The sequence below is a fragment of the Dermacentor silvarum genome, chromosome 4 (assembly GCF_013339745.2).
Source record: "Dermacentor silvarum isolate Dsil-2018 chromosome 4, BIME_Dsil_1.4, whole genome shotgun sequence".
In the NCBI taxonomy this organism is placed as follows: Eukaryota; Metazoa; Arthropoda; class Arachnida; order Ixodida; family Ixodidae; genus Dermacentor; species Dermacentor silvarum.
In genome coordinates, this window is record NC_051157.2 from 9454463 (window position 1) to 9479390 (window position 24928).

At 45.3% G+C, this 24928-nt stretch overlaps 1 protein-coding gene across 1 annotated transcript in view; it reads left to right on the top strand.

Annotated features, from left to right (window-relative positions):
• LOC119449410 (nuclear pore complex protein Nup98-Nup96-like) overlaps positions 1 to 13205 on the top strand; it is a 186190-nt gene extending 172985 nt beyond the window's left edge. The window contains 4 exon segments of the mRNA XM_037712580.2: positions 4051 to 4174; positions 4589 to 4722; positions 5233 to 5330; positions 11869 to 13205. Of these exon segments, the coding sequence (XP_037568508.1) occupies positions 4051 to 4174; positions 4589 to 4722; positions 5233 to 5330; positions 11869 to 12076 (564 nt within the window). The 3' untranslated portion in view covers positions 12077 to 13205.
• The last annotated feature ends 11723 nt before the right edge of the window (positions 13206 to 24928 follow it).

Consider the following 24928-nt stretch of genomic DNA (forward strand, 5'->3'; position numbering starts at 1 on the left):
AGATTTAGTCTTTGGCTCTTTTAAAAACAATATATGATCTACCATACCTGCCAAGTCTTCCGAATTTTTCATCAAATGTATGAATTTGGATCCGTCTTACGATTTTACGAATGTGACTCAATTTTTATTAAAAATTGGTTTTATTTTCGAAAAAATTTTTCAATTCCTAATAAAGCCACACCGTTGCTGGTGGGTGGGGGCGCCACTTACGTAGGGGGCGCGCATAGAAATAGGGGTGTGCGCCTTAACCATTATTGTCTGCAGAGTAAGTACATTTTTCACTTCGTGAAGTTGCCTGGCTTGGGGCACATCGTTGGGTCGTTGGACGACCCAACGATGACCCGACATCACTGCTGCACAGTTTCTGTATAGGTGGCTGTGGCCGGTCGTCTTGCCTGTTGCCTTTGTTGGGCCTTTTTTCGCGAGTATGTCATGTTTTGTTGGCCTCGCTTTCTTTTTTGTGTGACCAGCTGCTGCATCTGGCGCAGTGCGACTCCGGTGCTCCAGTGTTTCATAGCCGTAGTGGCTGCGAAGTGTGATAGCGTGCTCGAAGCCTTGTCGGTACTTCCATGTGTTTTTGAAGTTGTACTCCTCGGCGGTGAAATTCGAGATGAGAAAGTTCACTTTGAACGTGCATCATAAACCTGAGAGTCACATGGCTGTGAACATTGCTGCCTCATTGGATCAGATGTGCACCGACTTATAGATACCAACTGACTGCGTAAAGTACATCGAGCGGCTGTCAGGAGACTGCCATGGCTCCAGCGAGATTGTTTTGCGCACATACCGCAGCTGGCGATCAGCGATGCAATGTAGTGGGCCTGGCGTTCAACAAATCCTGCAAGAAGGCCAAACCAATTGTAGGACACCACAAACATAGCCCTAGTGCGCAGAAAAGACTGGACAGTCTGCAAAGGCAGCTGAACAAACATGTGATCCATGATGTGTAGGATGTTGACAGAAGATAGAACAGTTAGTACCTCATGCTCTCAAGGTTCCTTCAACTCAAAGAGGCCATCACACTTGAGTTCATCACTTTGGACACAAGTAACGATGCCTTTAACTCTGCAGAGTGGAGAGATTCGGTGGAGTTTGTGGAGGCATTGAAGCCCTTATTTGATGCAACTGTGATCTTGTGCTGAAGTGCTGAAAAGTGCCCTTCATTATCATGTCAAATTCCAATTATTTTTAGAAGGCTGCATTGCCTCGAAGGTTGCAAAGGCAACTCGGGGTTTGCTAACAATCTCGCAAAATGTATCACGACTTGCTTTACGAAGTGTGACTTTGACGAAGTGCCCACCCAGCCTGGCCATGTTTCTCGATCTGCGCTTTAAGGCCATAGTTCATCAGACGTCTGGCCAGATTATCTGGCTGAAAGACCATGTGGCAAGGGAGCTCCAGGCAGCTGACGTGGAACCCAGTGGGGACACTGCCGTGCCAACGTAGACTTCGTGTCCAGTGATGGCATCCAGTGTATGAAACGCTTTTGACCATTGTGGGGTCTCAAACGTGCTCTTGGGTCAAAAGAATGACAGCACAGTAGTGAGAACAAACAAAAGGGCATTTCATGTACCTTCTATACACCAATGTCGGCTAGCTGAATGAAAATGAAAGGAACATGCCAATGGGCGCTAATGAATCAAGGAAGTGTTTATATATATATATATATATATATATATATTTTTTTTTTTTTTCGACGTCGTCGAACGAATGACAGCAGAGTTAAAAATGTTTTTACAGTAGTAACGTGATTGCAAAACAGTGTTGCAAATAAAAATGGAAAAGCAATACAACGAATTGGGAAGAAAGGAAGTCTTGGCTCACTGCAACAGGATATCGAGCGAATATGTTTCCCCCAAGCCGGACACTAACGCCTAATCATTTGTGTGTACAGTCACGCAATCGGTGACACATTCGAACGATCCTGTTCGTCCATCCTGGTTCCTCACTGTGAAACCTCTCACAAGACAGTCCCACGAAGCGTGCCGGCGGATGCGCAGAACATCTGTGCGCGCCGCTGACTCGAAGTCAAAGAGGAAGAGGAGGGCCCTTTTGTGCCTGAGTAACCCTGCCGTTAGATGGCATTAGCAGCACAAACTCACGCCATCTGTCATGCTATTCTGCAACACCAACCGCCGCCGGCGCACATCTACGTGGGGAAGCAGTATTAGAGTCATGCGTAGAAAACAGCATCAAGGGACATGTGAGAGCCGAGCGTCCCCACACCATCTAGTGATGAGCAAGACGACACAGTTGGCATCTGCCCCTGAGAGGGAAGTTACAGAATATGTGGAAAAGTCTCTTCTGGACAGGGGCTAAGGACCCTTGTGAATGGCGGCAGTCCATTCAAGCAAGATTATTCAATATTGTCACGTGTGAAGAAACACAGAGAAAGATACTATTTACACTGTATTTACAAGAGCAGTGCAGCCAGTGACCAAGGGAGAAACTCCCTTGCACCAACGGCCCAGACACTTTGTCTTCCTTGCGGTGGCTCATATTTTCAGCACCTGTCAATCGTATCATAATATTTTACCCCCAGTGGTGAAAGTGCCGGCCTGGTGCTGTATTATGGGCTCGTGTAGCAGGAGTGTAGTTTCTCACAACGACCAACTTTACGAAACCTTACAGGATGGCCTTAACGCACAAATTAACTTGTGGATGAATATTCGAGAATTTATTTGCTGCCACTTTTTTCATTACTCTAAGAACAAGTTTAAAGTGTGTCTCATTCTTGTTTTTCTGTTAAAATGATCATGCACTAGGCAATGCAGAGCGGCAAATCAATATCTACTGCTAAAAATTTACATATTTTTGTGCCACAACAAAATTTTGTTATTGACTGTGCCTTAGGCACATCTTACGCTACTGAAAAATGTAACCAGTTGTGCTGAAGTTTTTTAATTGATTTGTCTTGTGGCTGCTACATGAGGATACTTTAGACAACTAAGACAGTCTAGGGAATTTTTTGGCAGCGAATCTCCCACTATTTAAGCAGTTTCCAGTCTCTTCAACACCACTGCAATGCAAATATCTGTCTGACTCTTTGTCATTTCCATCCGACTCTGTGAATTTTGTCACTCTTCAAATTCATCCTTCGCCGCCACGACAACGACATTGGCATGACAACAGCGGCATAATCACACTTGAATGGTGACAGCATGATTACGATGGGATGACAAACAAGGAATGACGTCGATGGAACGACAAAGGTGGTATGACAATAACAGCATGACAACAATTTTATGACCTGTCTGAAATGATGACGATGGTACGACAGCGTTACAGGGACTGCATGGCTACCACGGGGTGACAATTACAGTATGATGACGATGGGATGACCACGACGGCATCATGACCCTGAGGCACGTACCCAACAAAGTATCATGCGTAGCGGTAAACGGAATAATAAAGACTATAAAGACGAGCACAAACCGTTTGGGCGTTCCTGTTGTTTTCCACTGATGGCTGGCAATGCAGACTCCCCGCTTCGTTTCAGTTGGGCGCTAGCACCACTTTTGCTCTCTTACGCTACGCATTTGCGGCTTTCTGCGCTCTGAGGGTTGCCCAATGAGCTGGCGTGCGACCCAGTACACCTGAATTAATGAGAATTTCATGGCATTAAATAATGCATGTGCCTGCTGGGACCAGAGAACGAGTCCGAATTAACAGGGGTCAAATTAACGAGGCTTTACTGTAGTTGCTTTCACCCTGTTTCACCAATGTATGGCGTTGGGCTGCTAAGCAAGGGGTCGTGGGATCAAATCCCGGCCACGGCGGCCGCATTTCCATGGGGGCGAAATGCGAAAACACCCGTGTACTTAGATTTAGGTGCACGTTAAAGAACCCCAGGTGGTCGAAATTTTCCAGAGTCCCCCACTACGGCGTGCCTCATAATCAGATCGTGGTTTTGGCACATAAAACCCCATAATTTTTTAACTTAATAAATGTGTAGAAGCAGTAAATATTTACTAAGTATGCCAAGAAGGCAAATATTCTGATTATAGTTTTTGATTTCTGCTAAGCAATTTCTTTTTATTTTCAATGCAGGCAATTCGTGCTAGTGCTGAAGGGAACTTCAAGGACAGAGCATTCTTTCTTCTCAAGGGCAAGATTTGGGATGAAGCTCATGAGACCATTGTCCATCACCTTGCAACAGAAGCTGTCATTGATGGTATGATCTGAAATGTATTTTTGAAGGGCACTCGAAGCTCATTATAATGAAGTTGAAGGGTGAGCCGAATTTACTTCGTCCTGCATTAGTTTGTCTGCTTCATATGAAGACCGCGGGTCCTCTGTTTTAAACCTTTCCATGTTCGTAAATTTAAACATATGCAAACATCCCGATTGCATGCTGCGATTGTTGTATATGCGCTGCTACTTGTTCTACATGTTTTGCATGTATGCGCCTTTAAAAATGTTTTTATAATGTAGCACCACTTATAGTTCAGATATTCGCAACTTGGCGGTCTACACTTTAGAACATTTTTGTATGTAGATGGGTGTTTTCGTATGCACATAATTGCTTCAGAGGGCTGAAGTTTTAGTGTGCCACTAGTAGTGCTCATTCTTTTTTCTCTGTTTGCAGATAAACTTGGTGAGCTTGCAGAGCTTTTGCGACCCCTTGCTGAACACAGTAGCCAGATCCAGAACTGGAGCACGGGTGGCAAAGTTTTTCATGACTTCCTTAGAGTGTGTGACACCATGAAGAAAGCCACACAGGTCAGTCCTTCTAAACTCACTGTGTTTAGCCTCTGGAAATAGCAATGCATTTTGAGTTTTACAGAAAAAAGTTACGCTGTAGTAAACCGACTCGGTTTTGCTCTTTAATGTCCCTTTGAGGTCCAGTGGAACCTTCTTCATCTGAACATCAAATGACTGAGGATTGTACAAATAAATTAGTTTGAACTGAAGAAGACAATTTTTGAAAAATATATATGAAGCACTCTGCAATGTAACGGCACACTCGTGAAGCCATTGTTGCAGTGTGTTTGGCAGTGCTAGGCCACGACATTATTACTGTAGGGAAGAACCAGCCCTCTTGACAAACTGAAGTATATCTAGCATGGAAATGAAAAGTAGCAATATGTGCTAGCTTTTTCTGTATATTTGGTGACATATCAAGTGGCCTATCTGTAACCTAGGAGGGAAAAGAAAAAGCAGAAAAGTGAGTGTGCATAATGTTGATGCCTCTAGTGCTTGGCCAAGTGGATGGGGGCAATTTCTTTCCAGGGTGACCTTGGAACATACGACCTTGAAGCAATCCGGCCAGCAGTGCTTTCTCTCTGTGGCTCCATTTCCAGCCTCGTGTGCAAAACACCAAGAGACAGGTAATGCCCCTCTTGTCTTAAACATGAAGTGCGCTCTTGCCTCTGTTTGTCAGTGTGTGCATGTGTGCCTGCGTGCATGTGTGTCGATTTATTTCTTCTAGTAAATTCGATTCCAGATATATCAGCTTGGGTATATTGAATTATTGTCTATGTCAAACAGTTGTAACATTCCCTTAGAAATCCCATGTGAAAGTATAGCACTGTACTACGCGTGTGACTCCAGTTCCCTGCCACATTTCATATAGTGCCACACCGTGCCCCTGCTAGTTCACGCCTCCTAACTGGGATGCCATCACTTCTTGAGCCGTTGGAAATATTTAATGCTGATAAATTCAAAGTGGCACTTTTTTGGCAGACTCCGTCAAACACAACATTAAATCTGAAGGGCAGTTACAGTTAAACCTGGATATAACGAAATTGACAAATTCCTGAAAAACTTCGTTATAAAGAGGATTTCGGTATATGCAGGTTCGCACGAAAATTTGAAAAAGAAACTCTTACTGTATTTACTCCGTTCTAACGCGGCCTCAATTGTAACGCGCAACCGTTTTCCGTTTTCGTCGAACCACTCATCCTTGAAATGTCACCAGGTACCGGATGCGTGGACGCGTGTCGTTTCGCATAAGCGCGAGCCATCGGAAAGGAAGAGTGAGCGTCACGGATGGCGTCGTAGCGTCGTATAGTGTTACAGTAGAACCCCGCTGTTACGTTCCGGGGGGCTGCGTTTTCCCGGCTGTTACATCGTTTTCGGCCGGTCCCACCACAGCTCCCATAGAACCCAATGCATTGGTAACCCCGCTGTTGCGTCGCAACTGCGGGACCGTTCCCGCATCGTACGTTGCGAACTGCCACCCCGTGCCGGCCCGAGCGGCCATTTTGACTTTTCATGTCGCTTGGCTTGGTGGCTTGACGATGGCATTGGCCGCCGAAAGTGCCGGGGGCGACAACTATGACGTATTTTCGGTTTCCGCCAGCAAAAGTATGGCCCTTGAGATCCATAATTGCTATGTAAAGATGGTGTCTATGACGCATTGTGGCCCTAAAATTGGTTTTGGCTCATAGATATTTCGTATAAAATCCAAGGGCGATAACACAGTCGCTGCGCGCCGTATGCTGTATGTGCGAGTGAAAACGTGCGAGGAGAGCCAACGACTGCGTCTAAATCTCGCGCACGCAAGAAAAGCAGGGAGGAAGCGCGCCTTCTTCCATTGCGCTCGAGGCACTGGCGAGGGAGCGAGGGGGGAGGGATAGCGGGGCGGCGTTGTACTGTACTGCTGGCATCAACTGCGTACTGCGCGGCGGCGCGCGGTCGCGCGGGCCGTATCTTGAAAGCGATCTGCGTTGGGGCAGAGCCTAGCAGTGTAGGTGCGTTGGCAGCTCGTAGCTTTGTGCGTGCTGTGTGTTTTCGGCGCTCAGTTTGTGTTGAAGCGATAGACAACAGCACGAAGGTCACTTCGCTCGCTTCTCCAGCGGCGCCTCTACACGCCGCCAGCGTTTGACAACGCGTGTCCGCGCTCATCGAGTGTGACGTGTCACAGCGTGTACCAGCTAGCGCTTCGGCAACATCAACTGGAAAAGGAGAGAGTGCCGGCTTGGCGGGCTAGGCCAGCTGCAGCAAGCGGCAGGATCAGGTTTGAATGAAGGGAGGGGGAAAGGTCACGCCCGCGGCGGTAAGATCGCCGGGTCGAGGGATGCAGGCCCGCCTTGCACACGTACACACGCACACGTGCGATCGCTTCGCATTTCGTCGCGGCGGAGAAGGTGCTTCCGGTTGCTGCTCGCGCAAAAATGACAAAATTTGGGGCGAAATCTCTAGGTTGTCGGAGGGGAAAATTCGTTATATTGAGGGGGTCTCCCGCTGCCACTTCGTTACGTAGAGGTCTCAAATACATGTGCTTCTATGGAGTAACGGCGGGGAATAGAAAAACTTCATTATATCCAGGAATTCGTTATATGGAGGTTCGTTATAAGCAGGTTTAACTGTACTACATGCCATGGAGTTAAAATGAGCGGGGCGCATCTCTCAGTTGTGCTTGCTGTGTATATGGATAGCTTGTGCAAACTGCAGCCATTCGTTATTGGCAAGAGCTGATCGCCCTCAAGAGCACGAAAGGCCTCTCGGTGCAATCCACAATAATGCTTGGCTCACACATTGGTTCTTTTCATTGAGGATGCTGAAAGGGATGCCGAACTAGAGATAGTCTGCGCCACCAGGTTTGCTTCGTGTTGCACAAGGTTGCTTCTTCTTGGTTTCACTAGCAGCCAGAGCAATTCCGACTTCAACCCCCCTTGGATGGATCTTTACATTACAGTTAGGATTTAACCAACACCACTGCATGCCACATCTGCACTTCGCAAAAAGGCCATTATGGCAGGGGTGCGCAAGACTCATTGCTGTGCGATACGTGGGCCCACAGTCCACGCTGAACATAATTCATTTGTGCTCGCAGGGTTACACACGAGTAGGAATGCACTCGGATGTTCTGCAAGCTGAATGTCACTTTCGAATTTAACCTTTTAAATGATGGCACATATAAGTACCCGAAAAAATAAATGTTAATTTTCTATCTAAGTGTGCAAAACACATTAAGAATACGCGTAATCAACGAAAAGAAAAAAACATTTCGTAGAAACGTTTGCAGCTATAAGGGTGGAGCACCAGGCAGAAAACCGGAAGTGGACTTCACCCCAAGCCACCAATGGCTTCGTTTGGAATTTATAAAGATAGCTCTGATCATATGTGTGCCATAGGTGTAAGTTTTATTCGCTTTACATTTGTGACGCCACTGCAGCCGGAAATCTTGCTTCGGTCTGTCTCCTGTGACCTTGCTTTCAAAAGAAAGCGAGTCACGTGCCAAACTTCTGCTTGCTCGTCCTCTGTTCTTGCTCCAAACCAACAGAAGACGCTCGTGATAGGCTTATCTCTAAAACAGATTCCAGTTTTTACAGCTTCGAGTTAACAGGGGTTTACTGTATTTTGGTATCCCCTTGAAGCTTGATATATCTGGGATCAACTGTATGAAGTTTTAAAAGTGCATATGATGTTGGTGGGACAGAAAGGTGTTCCAAGGAAAGGTTGAGAGGAACACCTGCTGCTGTATTTACATTATTTGCTAGCCTTGTAAGGTAGATATGTAAATACACGTGCATAAAGTTGCACCTGCACTAACAAAAAAATTAAGTTCTGGAGAGGGAATCAGAATCCAAGAATAGTATAATTTGAATTCGAATCTCACTGGACATCTAATAAAAATAAAGCTCCATGCAACAAACTTTATTCACCAAGCTGGCAGAACAACTAAAGTCGTTAGGAATCAATTTATTTATTCAGGAATACCCCCAGAGGCCTTCAGATGAGGATATTACTTAGGGGGTGAAGAATTGATACAACTGTCACTGGGATACACAATTATACAATTACAGTAGTAGCATTACATTATCTACAATAGTTTGAACAGAGCACAAATATTTAAAAAGACAATGAAACATTGTACAAGATGTCTGGAGCAATTTGCAGTTGAACAGCAAACGATATATTTGCACTTCAAGATACATTTGCATAGAGAAACAAAACACTGGTTATGGTATGAACGAAAAGACTGACTGAAAGAGCACTAGTGAATACAAAAGCACTGATTGTCATATACTGAGACATGACAAACTGCTGTGATGATAAAACATGATCTGTAGCAGAATAAATGTAACACATAAATAATTAATACAGGGAACTGACAGTGAATTTAATGTACACATGAACACAACTATACCTGCATTGGCATGACATCAAATAAATTTTGAAGATGAATCGCTAAACATTTGTTAACACTTTCATGACTGCGGGAAAATTGGTAGTTCTTGTGTAGTCTAGGAAATATTTTTTTTCCTGCCACAGAAAATGCTTGATGTTAAACTATGAAATTGTAGAGGAAGAAATTGTTTTTCGTAGAGCATTAATTAAAAAAAAAACATTTATTAAAAGTAATATGAAAAAATTACCAAATAAAAAAATTGTAACGAAAACGAAAAAGTTAGACAAAAGTATCAATGCTGCTTTGCACAAGATAAACATCAAAAATATTCGAGACATACATTTTGAGTACAAAGGCCGAATGCAATAATCCTGCAAATATAAACTCTGTATGTACAAAATTGCTTTAGATACATAGGAAAACATTAGCCCTAGCGAACCACTGTGCTGCACTCCAGAGCGCGGTGCCAAGGTCCACTCGCGGCCATCTGCGTGCACAAAACTGCACTCTCTGCGCGACTGCAGACCGATAATTTCCATCGTTCGGGCGGGACCTGGGCTATAGCTCCGTGCTAGCCATGGAGCTATAGCCCAGGCAATTGTTTGTTTATTTAAGGGGACACTAAAGATAAGTTTATATACAGTATAGACCACTTATAACGTAACCGCTTATAATGCAGGACCAGTACGGTCTTTTCAGACTCCCGTTAATTTTCCCATAGCACACCATGTATACGCATACAGCTTACCGTGCAGCCGCGTGAGACAAAATAACGGTTATAATGCGGCTTTCGAGGGAAAATCTCGCCGACAAGGGCGGTAGCGAGCACGCTTCTCAACGAGGTGCGCCCACCGATGGGAGAGGAGATCAACGAGGGCGATGCGGAGGAGGAGCATGAGACGTGGAGCATGAGTCCAAGGGCGATAAAATCGTCGCGGCGCGCCGTATGTGCGAGTGAAAGTGCGCGCAGGGGGGACGCACGCCTTCACGGAGAGCGAACGCATAGCAAAGAGCAATCACGACTTCCATCGCGCGAAAGGCCGTGGGGTTATGGGAGGGAGGGGGGGCGACGCTGTGCTGCGGCGCCAAATGTGTATCTTGCAACTGGGCGCGAGGGGAACTGGCGACGCAGTCTCCCGCGCGAAAGGAGCAAAGCGGGAAGGCAGCATGGGAGGGAGGGAGGGGGGGGGGGGGGGGGGGGGGGGGGCTTCTACTCTGCCAACAAATGCGTTCACGCCTGTGCCGGCTGTCGGTGTTGTCGCGCGCACCGTATCTCGAAAGCCATCTCCACATGGCTCTGACCTTTGTATGTGCTGTGCTTACGCTGCTCAGTTTCCGTTGAAGGGATAGACCGCACAAACCTTCGCTCGCTGCGGCGGCCGCGTTTCCCCACACCTGCGTTTTGACAGTGGTTGTCTGCGGTCATCGAGTCTATTCATATTTGCTTGTGCGCGTTGACACCACGCTTGTTAATTCAGTTAGTAAGCAAATGTGTCAAGTTTATGCAGCCGATAAAACTACTATCCCTACTCCTTATAGCTCTCTACTAATTTGCTATCGCAATTGATGCTTAGCCTTTCGGGCGAAACTGAGACATTTAAAAAAGAATTATTACTTTGTCTGCTTCATGCGAAGATCGTGGGTACTTGGACATTAACCTTTCAACGTTCGTAAATTCAAACGGATGCAAAACTCCCAGTCACACGCTCCGAGTCTCAGATACGCGCAGTCTACATGTTTTGCATACGTGCAGGGCTTGAAAATCGTTGTTTTGGTTATAGTGCGGTACCGCTTATAGTGCAGATATTCACGACTCCGGCGACTTACGTTTTAAGCGGTCTACACTGTACTTCACTTTGCCCCAAAAAATTTGGAAACAGATTCCCTGCATGAAGTGATGTGGGCTCTACGCTTATGCAGATTAAGGAAAGCCTCTTTATACTTCTCATGCTCCCAATGACATAATAATACTGAAAGATAATCGTGAGTGATGTACTCATGATATTTATTACAGTAGGCACTGTCGAAGCTGCATCATGACTTCAGCTTGGCTAGGTTTCATAATGTTGGCTTACTTAGCAGCTGGCTAGTGTCGGAAACGGGAGTGGACAAAGAGATACCTGTGCGCAAAGCACCTAGCACATACACTAGGGAACAAAAAATATTATATTTTCTGATTTCGGTCTTCTGAGCTAAACAGCTTAGAAAGCTGGAATAGCACAATGCCAGACTACAAGCCACAGACAATAAATAGCCTCTTGAGCACTCATCTCCATGCTGTTCACTCCACGTAGACTGTTTTGTCTAAAGAGCTTGCATATTCCAAGAATGAATCACAAGAAAACAAAGAGTAAATTTGATGATAACTGGAGAAGTTAGCCTAATAACAGGCTTGGCATCTTATTCCAGGTGTAATATATAAGCATGAAAAAAAGAGAGTCACAAAAATTATATGAACACAAGCGTGCATGTGATACACACTGGTACACAAACTCTAGAATCTAGGCAACAGTGGGACCATTAAATGAACAAAGTGGCAAGAGTGCACATCCTGCTGGCCAATACAAATGCAACTGGTACGTTTTTTAAACGTACATGTTTAATAAGTTTTTCAGAGAAAAACCACAACAATACTTTTTCTTGTTCACTACTGTAGCTCTTTCCATGAGCAAGGCTCCCCACTGCACATCAGAAGCCAGCATTGGAGAATAGTGCTAGTCGTTTGTGCACATCAAGAAAGGCATTGGAGTTGCCCTCATATAATAGACTCGTCACTCTTCTCACTGCAGGCTTTGCCAGGCAGAGATAGCAAAGAAGACGGCGATGGTTCTTCAGCTCATTACCAGTGCTGACAGTGGTGCACCAGACAGCGCAATGCACGCAGCGTGTCGCAACATTGAACTGCTCTCCATGCCAGAGGACTACTCGATCGAGGATTTTGAACTGCTTGCCCGCACATGTACAGAAAATGCAATCCTCTGTGATGTCACCAGCTGAATGTGTTTGCTGGACACCATTTTTGTGTCACCTTCGCAACTTCTTTTTTCTCTTTCTCATTTTTTGTACTTGCATCTGCCTGGTGTGATATGATGTCCCACAGCAGCTTCCTTGGCACTAGGTTTCTTTTCTGTCTCCTGACATAGGGTTTCAAGTCAGCTCTTTGTAATGTACAATTCTGTTTATTTGTGCATTATTAGTACTTTCATGTTTTTAATTTTGTCAGAGTATTTTAAAAATTTCACATCTCGCAGAAGGTTGCATTTGAAGTTGGGATGTTGTGGAGTTTTGTTTGAAATTGCATGTTTAATTACGAGGACTACCATGTCTACACAATTTTAGGCACTGCCTCTCTTGCCTTTTATTGTACCTCTGAACTCGGGTGTTTAGAACTGTAGCATGCTTGATGTTATGAACTTTTTTTTTTTCTGAAGTATGATCAATAAAGGGACAGGGAAGTGCTTGGAATCATAGAGCAAATAAATTTCCATTAACCTCGTAGTTCTTTTCTGTGCATGTTTAAAGGCACTTTTCATCATTGTGAAGAAGTAGGTTACTCATCAGTGAGAGATAAAATGTGAGCTCTGCTTTTTCCTTCATACGTAGTGTCTGAAAGCTTTGTCTGTAACCTGCTTGTGTTTTAGCTTCACAAATTTTTATTGTAATTCTTTTATCATAACGAAGCGTTATGAGTGCGTTCACATATCCCAGACCTCTTTGGATTTCATTACAGTTTTATATTTGATAACATTTCTTGCCGAAGATTTGTAACATACACTGAATTTCCCTATTTTTACACAACAATGTAATCTTGAAAAAACTGGGAATTTGGTTCAGGGGGGATATGTTATGATGGGTGTTATTTCGTCTGCAAGCTAAATGCCCAGTTAGAAAATATTGATTTCACATCTACAGCAGCACATTTTCTTGTTACTGTCATATAGGTGTCAAGCAATTCAGTGAAAGTTGTAATAACAATACGTACATTAATCATTCTTGTATGATACGAAAGAGCGCACTTTTGCAATGCAGCACAGCAGTTTTCGAATCATTTTGTAATTAAATGCAGATTTCAGTGGCGTTGAGTCATTGTGTGGCACCTTGAATAAAGTAACTGCTTGAACAACTTTCGAGTGGACTTTTTATTGGTATTGCTGTTATGCAGACCAGGCATCGATAGCACATGCGCGGCTCGCGTGTGGAAGTTAGAGAGGTGGAGCGGCTTTTGCATTGCATAAAGATGTCCCAATAAGTTTTTTTTTAATTTTAAATCACATTTTCAGGGTCTATTTACTCATTTTCTAAATGATTCCGAAATATCTTCACTGGAAACCACATAGAAGCCTGCTTTAAAAAAATTGTTGTGGCGAAAATTTTCGCAGAAAAACAGCATTTTTCAAGTCACAATATCTCTGGAACAGCGAAACCCAGCACCGCCATCTGGGCCTCGTCAGAAAGTGCATTTCTTCTTCAAATTTGCTGCTGCAGATATCTCCTCCATACAGAAACAGGCGCCCAAAAAAGCTAATGATTGAAGGTGGTTCCGAAGTCTTTGCACCTCGTGAGCTCGCGATGTCTCGACCACCGTAATCTCGACGAGTGTTAAAACGGGCTCTCCGCGGACATCATAGAAGCTCAGCCAATCCCTCCATTTCTGGGCATCTCAGACCTGCATCTAAGCACTCTGAGCATTGGCAACGCGGACTTTGCGACCAAGCTTCGTGCCTGAAATCCTCGTACACGCTGCTAAGCCTTTCGGGTGTCGGTGCTTCGGAACTCGCGACCAAGCATTTCACGTCTGACTCTGCGATCAAGCACATCGCGCGCAGACTCCTTGGAACTAGTGTCCCATATAGGTGTTCTCTGGTGTCTCTGTCATCATCAGCCTATATTTATGTTCACTGCAGGACGAAGGCCTCTCCTTGTGATCTTCAATTACCTCTATCTTGTGCTAGCTGATTCCAATTTCCACCTGCAAATTTACTAATTTCATCACCCCACCTTGTTTTCTGCCGTCCTCAACTGCGCTTCCCTTCTCTTGGTATCCATTCTGTAACTCTATGGTCCATCGTTTATCTACCCTACATGTTACATGGATTACCCAGCTCCATTTTTTTCTCTTAATGTCAATTAGAATATCGGCTATCCCCGTTTGCTCTCAGATCCACACCGCTCGCTTCCTGTCTCTTAATGATACGCCTAGCATTTTTTGTTCCATCACTCTTTGTGCGGTCCTTAACTTGTTCTCGAGATTCTTTGTTAGCCTCCAAGTTTCGGCCCCATGTGTTAGCACTGGTAGGATGCAATGATTGTACACTTTTTAATGACAGTGGTAAGCTCCCAGTCAGGATTTGCCAATGCCTGCCGTATGCACTCCAACCCAATTTTATTCTTCTGTAAATTTCCTTCTCATGATCAGGGTCCCCTGTGAGTAATTGACCTAGATAAATGTACTCCTTTACAGACTCTAGAGGCTGACTGGTGATCCTGAATTCTTGTTCCTTTGCCAGGGTATTGAACATTACCTTTGTCTTCTGCATATTAATCTTCAGCCCCACTCTTACACTTTCTCGGTGAAAGTCCTCAATCATTTGATGTAATTCCTCCCCATTGTTGCTTAACATGACAATGTAATCTGCAAACCGAAGGTTGCTAAGATATTCGCCGTTGATCCTCACTCCTAAGCCTTCCCAGTCTAATGACTTGAATACTTCTAAGCAAGCAGTGCATAGCATTGGAGAGATTGTGTCTCCTTGCCTAACCCCTTTCTTGATAGGTAACTTTCTACGTTTATTGTGGAGAACCAAGGTAGCTGTGGAATCTTTGTAGATATTTGCCAAGACATTTACGTATGCCTCCTGTTATCCTTGATTACGGAATGCCTCTATGACTGCTGGTATCTCTACCGAGTGAAATGCCTTTTGATAATCTATGAAAGCCATATAGAGAGGTTGATTGTACTCCGCAAATTTCTCGATTACCTGATTGATGACATAGATGTGATCCATCATAGAATATCCCTTCCTGAAGCCAGCCTGCTCTCTTGGTTGACGGAAGAAGTGTTGCCCTGATTCTATTCGAAATTATCTTGGTGAATATCTTATATAATACTGAAAGCAAACTAATGAGTCTATAATTCTTCAATTCTTTAACGTCTCCCTTATGGATTAGTATAATGTTGGCATTCTTCCAGCTCTCTGGTACACTTGAAGTCGTGAGGCATTGCGTATAAAGGGCCGCAAGCTTTTCAAGCATGATGTCTCCTCCATCGTTGATTAAATCAACCATTATTCCATCTTCTGCTGCTTTTCCCAGGGTATAACTTCCTTGCTAGTTATAGAAGGAGCCTCTGTGACCTGTTCATTGCTACTTCGCTACTATACAGGTCAATCTTTCCCACGTTTTGTCGTTTTTTTTATTAGGTCCTTTGTTGCTTGGGAGAGCTTACCTACTGGTTGCCTTGTTGCCTTACCTCCCACAATTCAATTGCTGCTTCTGAAATCAGCCTAGTTACGGCTTCATTCATTGCATATTTTGCCCTTGGTTCTTTTCTAGGTTGGCTTCTACATCCTACACTATGCTGGGATTGGCAGAGAGTATGAGATCTATTTCATTCCATTAGGCCTTTTCCGGGTCCACTTCCTGAAGAAGGTATTCAATATTATTCCTTTCTGCTAATTCTACCAACATCTCTCCTTTAGTGTTTCGATATCGTAGTTGCCAATTAACTGCTTGCTCACCAGCCTGTTTTTTCCCCACTTTTGCTTTGAAGTCGTCCATGACTACAGTATACTGAGTTTGCACCTTTCTCATAACTAATTCAACATCTTCATAAAGGTCTTGCCCATTATGTCCTTATGGATTACAAATCCTACCTTATCACGCCAGTACTGTTATCACCAGTTTGTCTAGCCTGATAATTCCTCAAACAGACCTGCTACACTAGCCTCACTCAAGAGGGTGCACTTGTTGATTTCCAGTGGTGGCCTGTCCGGACCCAGAGATTCTTACCACCCTCTGCCGGATCGCAAGTCTAACCACCGCCTTGGTCAGGTGCTTCACAGCCGCTGGGGGCTGAGGGCCATGGGTTAATTGCAGGAGTCATGAGGGAGGTTGTGGCCGAATACTCTCACCAGGGAGGCCAATTCCTGTTCTGGTGACAGTTGAAGCTTAGTGGGCCTTCCTAATTTGGTTGCACCTGGACTAGTATATTTCCACTAGCTATCGGCAATTTTTTTTTTTTTTTTTTGCCGGTGTCGGGCGTCACTTGAAGCCTGAAAAAGTAGTAAACTGGACGAAGATTCGAGCTTACGACCTTCACATTAGAAGCCTGGTGTTCTACCTCTGCTCCACGCCACCACCTTTTACCATCGTAGTTAAGCTGAAAACCGCCTTGACAGTGGTATCATAGGCATTTACAAGTTTCTGAATGCAGCAGAGCTCTGTCACTTGCGAAGGTAACGTAATTGCCTTTTCCGTCACCTGTTTGTTTCCCCGTTTGAGGTGCAAAAGTGAACGTGTAATGGGGATGAAGGAACGCAGGCAGCAGTTCGACACTGTCTTGGCTGCAGGTGCGAGCGCAGATCGCGAGCGACTGACGCCGGCTGAGACTGTCTTTGCTGTACCCGTCGTGCAGTCCTTCCGCCTGCCGTCCAATGTTAATAAACCCCCTTCCAAAGTGGTGGAGGTGCTGGGTCTGCAAACCTGGAACTCCGAAGTCGGACGCTACCAATTGCCCCGACAATGTCTGATGAAACCACCCAGCAAGCCGCCACTCAATCTCTGCGGGTCTTCGTAAACGGCGCGCTGCGCCAGCGCGACCCTCCCTTCTTTAGCGGAACAGATGACCGCGATGTGGAAGATTGGCTGGCGACATTCGAAAAGATGAGCGGCCACAATAAGTGGGACGACCCGTCGAAACTACAGAATGTATCATTCTATCGCAAGCCTGTAGTACCACAACCACGAGTCCGACTTCGCTACATGGAGTGCGTTCAAGAAACGCTTCGCTGACGTGTTGGACTGCCCCGCCGTGCGCAAGGATGGATGGATGTATGGATGGATGAGGCTGAACCCTTTAAATCGGGCGGTGGCATACGCCACCTAGCCATGACTATTAACATAATTTGTACTTTGTGGTGGGTGAAATTTCACCCCTGCCTTAATTTTATCCACCAATCAGATAACCTCTGTTTGGTTATTTCTACCCGCTTAAAGTCTATTTTGCCTTCACTGTCCCTAAACCCCAATGCTTTGAAAAAATCAGCCCCGTTGCCTTGCACTGTGGGGTTAAGCCCCTTACAGAAAAGTATGAGGTGTTCAGCCGTTTCCTCTTCTTCTCCACACGCACAGCACAGCGTGTCTATACCTTGGTACTTGACTCGGTACATCTTAGTCCGCAATACTCCTGTCCTGGCTTCAAACAACAAAGAGCTTCCCCTAGAATTATCGTAGATATTTTCTTTGGCAATTTCTTGCTTGAAAGTTCGGTATGTGCCCAGTGCTGATTTCGTCTGCATCCCTGTTTTCCACAGACCCCTCTCTGTTTCCTTAACCTTTTTCTTAACCGCTGTTTCCTGGTTTGCACCCCTCCTGCAGTCCAAATATTTGATTGACAGTTTTCTGGTCAGCTTCCTCCATTTTGTATCAACATTCCTCATGTACAAATAACTGAAAACTCTCCTTGCCCACCGCTTTTCTGCCATCTCTCTCAATCGCTCCTCAAATTCTATCTTGCTGCTGGCTTCCCTGCCCTCGAATGACGTCCATCCCATGTCACCCTGTACCCCCTGATTTGGTGTATTTCCGTGTGCTCCCAGAGCCAGTCTACCTACCCCTCGCTGCTTAACTTCCAACCTTGCTCGAACCTCTGATCTCATGCACAGGACCGCATTGCCGAAAGTCAAACTAGGGACCATCACCCCTTTCCAAATCCCTCTCACCACTTCGTACCTATTGTAATTCCACAGTGCCCTATTTTTCATCACAGCTGCATTTCTGCTACCTTTAGCCGTCACATATTTTTCATGTTCCGTTAGGTACTCAGCCCCATTGTTTATCCACACTCCAAGATATTTGTACTTATCCACCACCTGCAGCGTAACCTCCTGTATCCTATGCTCGCTGCCCTGATTATCATTAAAAGTCATGACTGCCGATTTTTCTTTACTAAACTTCAAACCTAAGCTATCTCCCTCTTTACCACAGATGTCCATTAATCTCTGCAAGTCTTCCTTGCTGTCAGCCATAAGTACAATGTCATCTGCATACATCAGTCCTGGTAATGACTGTTTAATCCATTCTCCCTGCTTGAAATAGGAAAGGTTGAAGCCAAGTCCGCTCCTCTCTAATTTTTTCTCTAATCCTTGTAAATACAGCATGAACAACAGAGGTGACAGAGGGCACCCCTGCCTAAGCCCCTGCTGTATCTCTATAGGCCCAGATACCTTGTTTTCCCATTTTATAAGCACCCTGTTACTTTTATAGATATCTTTTAAAAGATTTCTTACTCCATCTTCCACCTCTAGAGTGCCCAGTATGTCCCACAAATCCTTTTGGATTACACTGTCATAGGCTCCCTTGATATCCAGAAAGGCAAGCCATAGGGGCCTGTGTTCCTTTTCTGCTATTTCAATACACTGTGTCAATGAGAACAGATTATCTTCTAACCTTCTTTGTTTTCGGAACCCATTTTGTAGTTCCCCCAGCACCTCCTCGCTCTCCACCCATGCCTGCAGTCTGTCCTTTATAATCTGCATCACCACCCTGTAAACCACTGACGTCACTGTTATGGGACGGTAGTTGTTTATGTCGGCTTTGTCCCCCTTTTCCTTATATATCATGCTCATCCTGCTCAGTCTCCACCCGTCAGGGGCTTTACCGTCCATTATCATTTTGCTCACTGCCTCTCTTAATGCTTTCTTAGATTTTGGGCCCAATGTCTTTATCAACATAATTGGGATGCCATCAGGACCTGTCGACGTGCTACTAGGAACCCTCTTCTCTGCCCTTTCCCACTCGCTTTGTGCCAGTGGAGCCACTGCACTGACTAGTCCATCCTCACCTGATTGAGCACATGCTATGTTTCGTTCTTTAAATTTTTCTGTCATCATTGTTCTTATATGTTCCATTGCCTCATCTCCCTCTAGTCGAACACCTTGAGCTGTAACTATAAACCTCTGCTCTAGGCTAGTCTTATTACTCAAGGAGTTGAGATGTTTCCAAAATTTCTTCGCTGCTTTTCTATCCTTTTTGTTTACTTCTGACAACCATTGGCTCCCCTTTCTTCTGATCTTCTCATTGATCAAATTGGATGCTTCCCTTCTACAGTTTAAGAAGTTGTTCCATTTTCTGCCTACATCAGCTTCTGGTTCACCCCTCTGCTTTGAATATCTGTGTTCCCTGGATGCTTCCTGGCGTTTCTCTATGGCCTTCTTAACCTCCTCATCCCACCAGCTCATGGGTTTACGTCTTCTGTTCCCTTTTGTCCTGACTCGTACCTTAGTAAGCTCTAGCTCAAATAGTCCTGTTAAATTTGCATATGTCCATTCTGTTTTTGTATCCTCTGAAATTACTTCCTCAATTTTCTGGGTTGCTATTTCAAGCTGCTTTTCCGAGTAAAATATCCCACCTGGTTGTTCATCTTGCCTCCTACCTACTTTCATTTCCCTTCTAAAACTCACCTTAATACGTTTGTGATCACTACCTAGACTTCTGGAGCCATATTCATCTATGCTCATTACATTTAGCCTATCGTGCATCCTATGTGACATTAGTGCATAATCTATCGTCGACTGCAGGCTCCCTACCTCCCATGTTATGTGCCCTTCACACTTCTCAGTACTGTTGCATACAACTAAGTCATGCATTTCACACATATCCAGCATCATGTTGCCTGTTGAGTCTGTGTACCCGTCCATGTCTTCTATGTGTGCGTTCATATCTCCTAGTATAATAATCTCGCACCCTTCTCCTAGCTCATTAATGTCACTTGATATGCATTCCAGCATTTTTTTGTTTTCCTCTTTGGCATTTGCTCCTGTCCACAGGTATACAAAGCCAAGGAGTGTCTGCTCTCCTGCAACTTTCCCTTTTAGCCATAAATGCTCCTTGCATTCCTGTTTGACCCTTTGCCAGTTCATACTTTTATGAATGAATGCACCAATTCCACCCCCTTTTCTGCTGCCCTCTGTTCTATTGCAATATTCCCATGCATAGTCAGGATTACAGGGAGGTTGCTCCATGTCCCTAAGATGTGTCTCCACAAACCCGTATACCATCAGCTTTTCTTGCCTTAGTTGCTCGTCTATCTCCTCCCACTTCAGCCTATTCCTGCCACCTTGCATGTTAATGTAACCTATGTCAGAATGACCTTGCCCCTGGTGCTTACGTCTATTTCTTCTACCGATTCTACGTTTCTTGAATCTTGGAGCCGAATACGTTTCTACGTTTCTTGAAGCTCCGCGCCGAATAGCGCCTCCGCGGACGTGCGTAGCAGCAAGGCGAAAATTTTATGAGCTACCTAGAAGACGTCATCTACTGGTGTAAGCGCCTGAATCCTTCCATATGACCGAGCAAGAGAAGATTAAACACTTCTTGAAAGGCATTGACGACGATGTCTTTCAAATGTTGCTGGCAAAGGACCCACGGACCGTAGATGAGCTTACGGCCTTGTGCCAGAGCTTTGACGAGCTACGTAAACAACGCGTCTTAGTTCGGCAGCCGACAACAGACGATTCCCTCGCCGCCTTATCCATAGGTGGTGATCATGACACGCTTCTGTCGCTTTAGCCGCCTCAAGCCTTAATCCCCTCAATGTAAAAAGTAGCGTCGTCACGCTTTGAAGAATGCCGCCGCCTCCTCGCACGCACTGGGCCTCTTCGATTATCCGTTCCTGACAGTCCCGGACTGTCCGAGACGGTGCTTTCAGCCAATGAGCGTTGCGTATGCAGTCTTTCGGACAGTCCGGGACTGTCAGAGACGGATAATCGAAAGGTACGTTCGATTCGCCTGCGCCACCTGAACCAGTTCACGAGGTGCTGCACCTTGCCATTCGTTTCAGCGGTGCAGCAATGGCTGCTGAACCACGCCGTTCGTTTCAAAAGGTGCAGGAAAGGTGCAGGGCTGGTTCATGATTTTGCTGCACCCACTCCACTATCGGTGCCGCCTTGGTGCAGGCATACAGGTGCGAAGCAGCAGCGCAGCAGACGACGCAGCACACGGGCGCGAGCGCCGTTAAAACCCCGCGTAAAACCCCGCCGGACTGTCAGACAAGAGGCCCAGAGGCCGTCGCCGCGTCGGTATTGGCCCATGGAGGAAGGAAATCTCCATGTATTGGCCTAATGACATCACGTGGGCCGTCGCGCCGCCGGGCACTGGCTGCGTTTGTTAGCGATCACGCTCCATCGCCATTTTCGCCTGATAAGCGTCTACCGACTGGCGAGGAGCACATGTTGGCGCCGTTGCTCTTCCGTGTTGCTTTGGTTTGCGAACGCCTGGAACTATGTTTTGCGGTAAGTGCGACGTCGCTTCGCGGCAATTTCCATCACCATGACCTGCTGCGCCTTCGGATGCGAAATTGGTTTCATCAAAGGCAAGAAGATTAATCGTTTTGTACGCCAACAGGCTTGAATTCGCGGGCACGCGAAACTGCAGCTGAGAACGTGATTACGAAACTTTTACGATTCAGCTCACTCCTTTTGACATTGGAGGCTCGAGCATGAAAACTCATCGTATAAGGAAAGCAGTTCTGCCTTTTGTGGTTACTTACTAGCTTTCTTTAGAGCGAATAGCTTTGTTTGCCTGTTTTGTTCTTGTTCGTCGTTGGCGGCCACCCGGTGGATTTGCGATATAAAGGCACCGATGAAAAGCGTACGTGTTCTCCCGAAATCGAGTTACGGGGTGCGTTCGTCGCCGAACGACAGCATCATAGGTCTTTGAGACGTGTACGCGCTAATTCGCGTGAGCTTTAAAGTGTGCGGATGTTACAATGCAGGGGCGGAGCACTCGCAAAGAAAACATGCGGTCGCCCGCTCGTTCACTGGCTGGTTTAGTCGTCGTTAATCTAGTCGTTTGCTTGTTCGTTTAGTCGTTAGCTTGCTTGTTCGTTCAACTATTAGTTCGTACGGCCACTATGTGTCTGAGACGCACTTACTGTAGGACACTAAGGCTGGTGCGTCCGTGCCCTCCGCCAGCCTTTGAGCGTCATAGCTTAAACGCGCCGCGAATTCAAGTGGCAAGGACGGAGCGGATTATTTAGCTTGCTGAGGGTTTTCTGGACGCCAGGATGTTGGCATTTGATCGTAAACGTGTTATTTACAATCATTCGCAACAGTATCTTGCGACATGCCCTTGACAAATATGTAGTGCACGCGATACATTCGGAATCGTCATGGTACGGCGTTAGCGCTCGTTTAGATATTTATAAAAATAGTTATCGAAAACAGGAAAAAGAATCTGGCGTCACTGAATTTGTATATATTGTCACGTAGTAGTTGCGGTGAAGAAAACAGTTGCAAAACTGTGAATGACGAAACGGACTTCTATTGGGCGAACCTGTGCCCACAAAAGCAAGTTGCACTCGAAGCACAACGATAGCGGCGAACACAGTCGGCGATCGTCGAAATCTGATCAGCGGCGAAGCGCGTCGGCTTTTCTACATGAGTCATCGAAGGATCCAGAGTAATCCCTGGTGCCCTCGTGTCTTCCAGAAAGTACTAGACAGTTCGCGTCGCTCATACAATCAGATTACATAAGCGTCAGTGACAACGGATAGAAGCATCGACAACGTTCGAGAAACTTCCGATACATGCAAGCGCGTCCTGCACCGAGCGATAATGTTAAACATTTGGTAGTCGATGAACCGCGGTCACTGGTGAAAGATAAAAAAGTGGACGTGCCAGTATGGATGTAATATATATATATATATATATATATATATATATATATATATAACCCTCCGCATAGAAATCCTATGCTATACACGAAGTCACTCGGAGCTAGAACGCCAACGCGAACGCTTAAAGCGCACGGCATTGTGAAGCGTGCATTCACTCTGCGAAAGGTCGTCTGCCACGCTCAAGCGGTGTAGGCGGCGCCACGGTCGAGGAAGGAGTAGGGTGCCTCGATACCCAGCGCCGCCGTCCAGGGTGGAGACAACCCCGCTGGCGCCGCCATATTGAGTCACACAAGCTGAGACTCATCTACGCTTGCGTTCATAAATAGTGTTACTCGCGGCGCACTTCCAAGTGCTTTGCCTTGATGAGGATTTTTTTATCGGTATCGCATCTGCACATCTTTATAACCAATAGCCGTTAACTCGTCGAAGGTCCAAGACGTAAATGTATGGCGCCGGGAACATGCCCCAAGTTGCCTAATTCAATCACATTTAATATGCCGTGTGTATGTTTAAAATACGCACTATTTTTTTTTTTTTTGCGCTTCGATGCTTGGTATATAAGGTTTGCGACCCCCTGTGTGTGGAAGTTTTTCTTTTTCGCTGTTGTATTTTGGTTTCCACGTCACGCCTCCTTTACCGTAGCCAGCCACTCGCGCACGGCGGTTAGTTTCCCTTGCGTTGCGCGTGCTCTTCGCGTTCGTTGCAATTATTTGACGATATCTACGCGCAATTTTTGCTTTTTTTGCCCACAAAACTGTGTGCTGACAGGATTAAGCTGGTGTAAAAATAACTATGATGTGAAAATAAGGTTTAGTTAGTGCTGTAGAGAAATATGTAACGTAACTTGTCTGTGTCAATCTTGCGTAGTACACACAAGAAATCAAACGATGCACAAAATACGTTTACTTATAATGTCTAGTACAATCAATCATGAAAGAGATATGTACATGAAAAATATGTACTGTGTGGCGCCTGAAGGTTATGTTGAAAGACGAGATAAAAAAATTAATTCGCAAGGTAGGCTCGACACACAATTCGGGATAGAGAGAGTTTTTTTTTATTTATTCATTACATGGGGGGGGGGGGGGGGGGTTCAAGAGAGTACATCAACCTTATTACACACAATATCAATCGAAAACAAGAAAACGCAACCGCGGGTAATATTAATCAAGATATCCAGCCAGAATACATACATCAGCTACCATCGAATACGTCGCATCAGCCAAACACATCGATGGCAAGTACAGAACATTTCATAAATAACTATTAGAACACTGATAACTACATTGAAAAAATAAACAACACTGCATACATGTCACGTACAAAAACCGTAAATGAAACTAAGACAGTCAAATACAGATTAGCAATGTTTTTCACTTCGAAAATATAGTTCATGATGATGTAGGGCTGTTGACTTTAACAGACGGCGCCCATCCTGTCGATTTACCTCGTACTGGTCCTCTTCAAAGTGTTTCTAAGTACAGGTAAAACAACAAAAGTGATTATTGATATGAAAAGTTGCCTTGTAAATACAGAGAACCCATTACAGTGCTTAAAAATAAATTTTAGCAGAAGCAATGCTGTATTACCTCGCTTCACACGTTTCGAAGAAATGCACAGGCTACAACAGACACCATGCGAGAAAGGGCCGAAACATTTTGGTCCCATGATGCCCCTTAACTCTACTACACCTGGGCATACCGTGCACAGGCATTTAAAGACCGTCACAGTACCCACTACGATCGGGAATGAGCACGAATGACCATCGGCTTACGATCACCACGCTACAGATATGTACAAGTCTAAAAAATCAGCTATAGTGTAACGTAACACCCTGAGGTCCGCAAGATATCTGCTGAGAAATCAGAGAAAATCACAATTTCGCTTACCACGTACAAAACAGCCGGTCTCCCCAGACGAAGCACTGCGTTCTTTAGTCCCAAATAACCAGTACC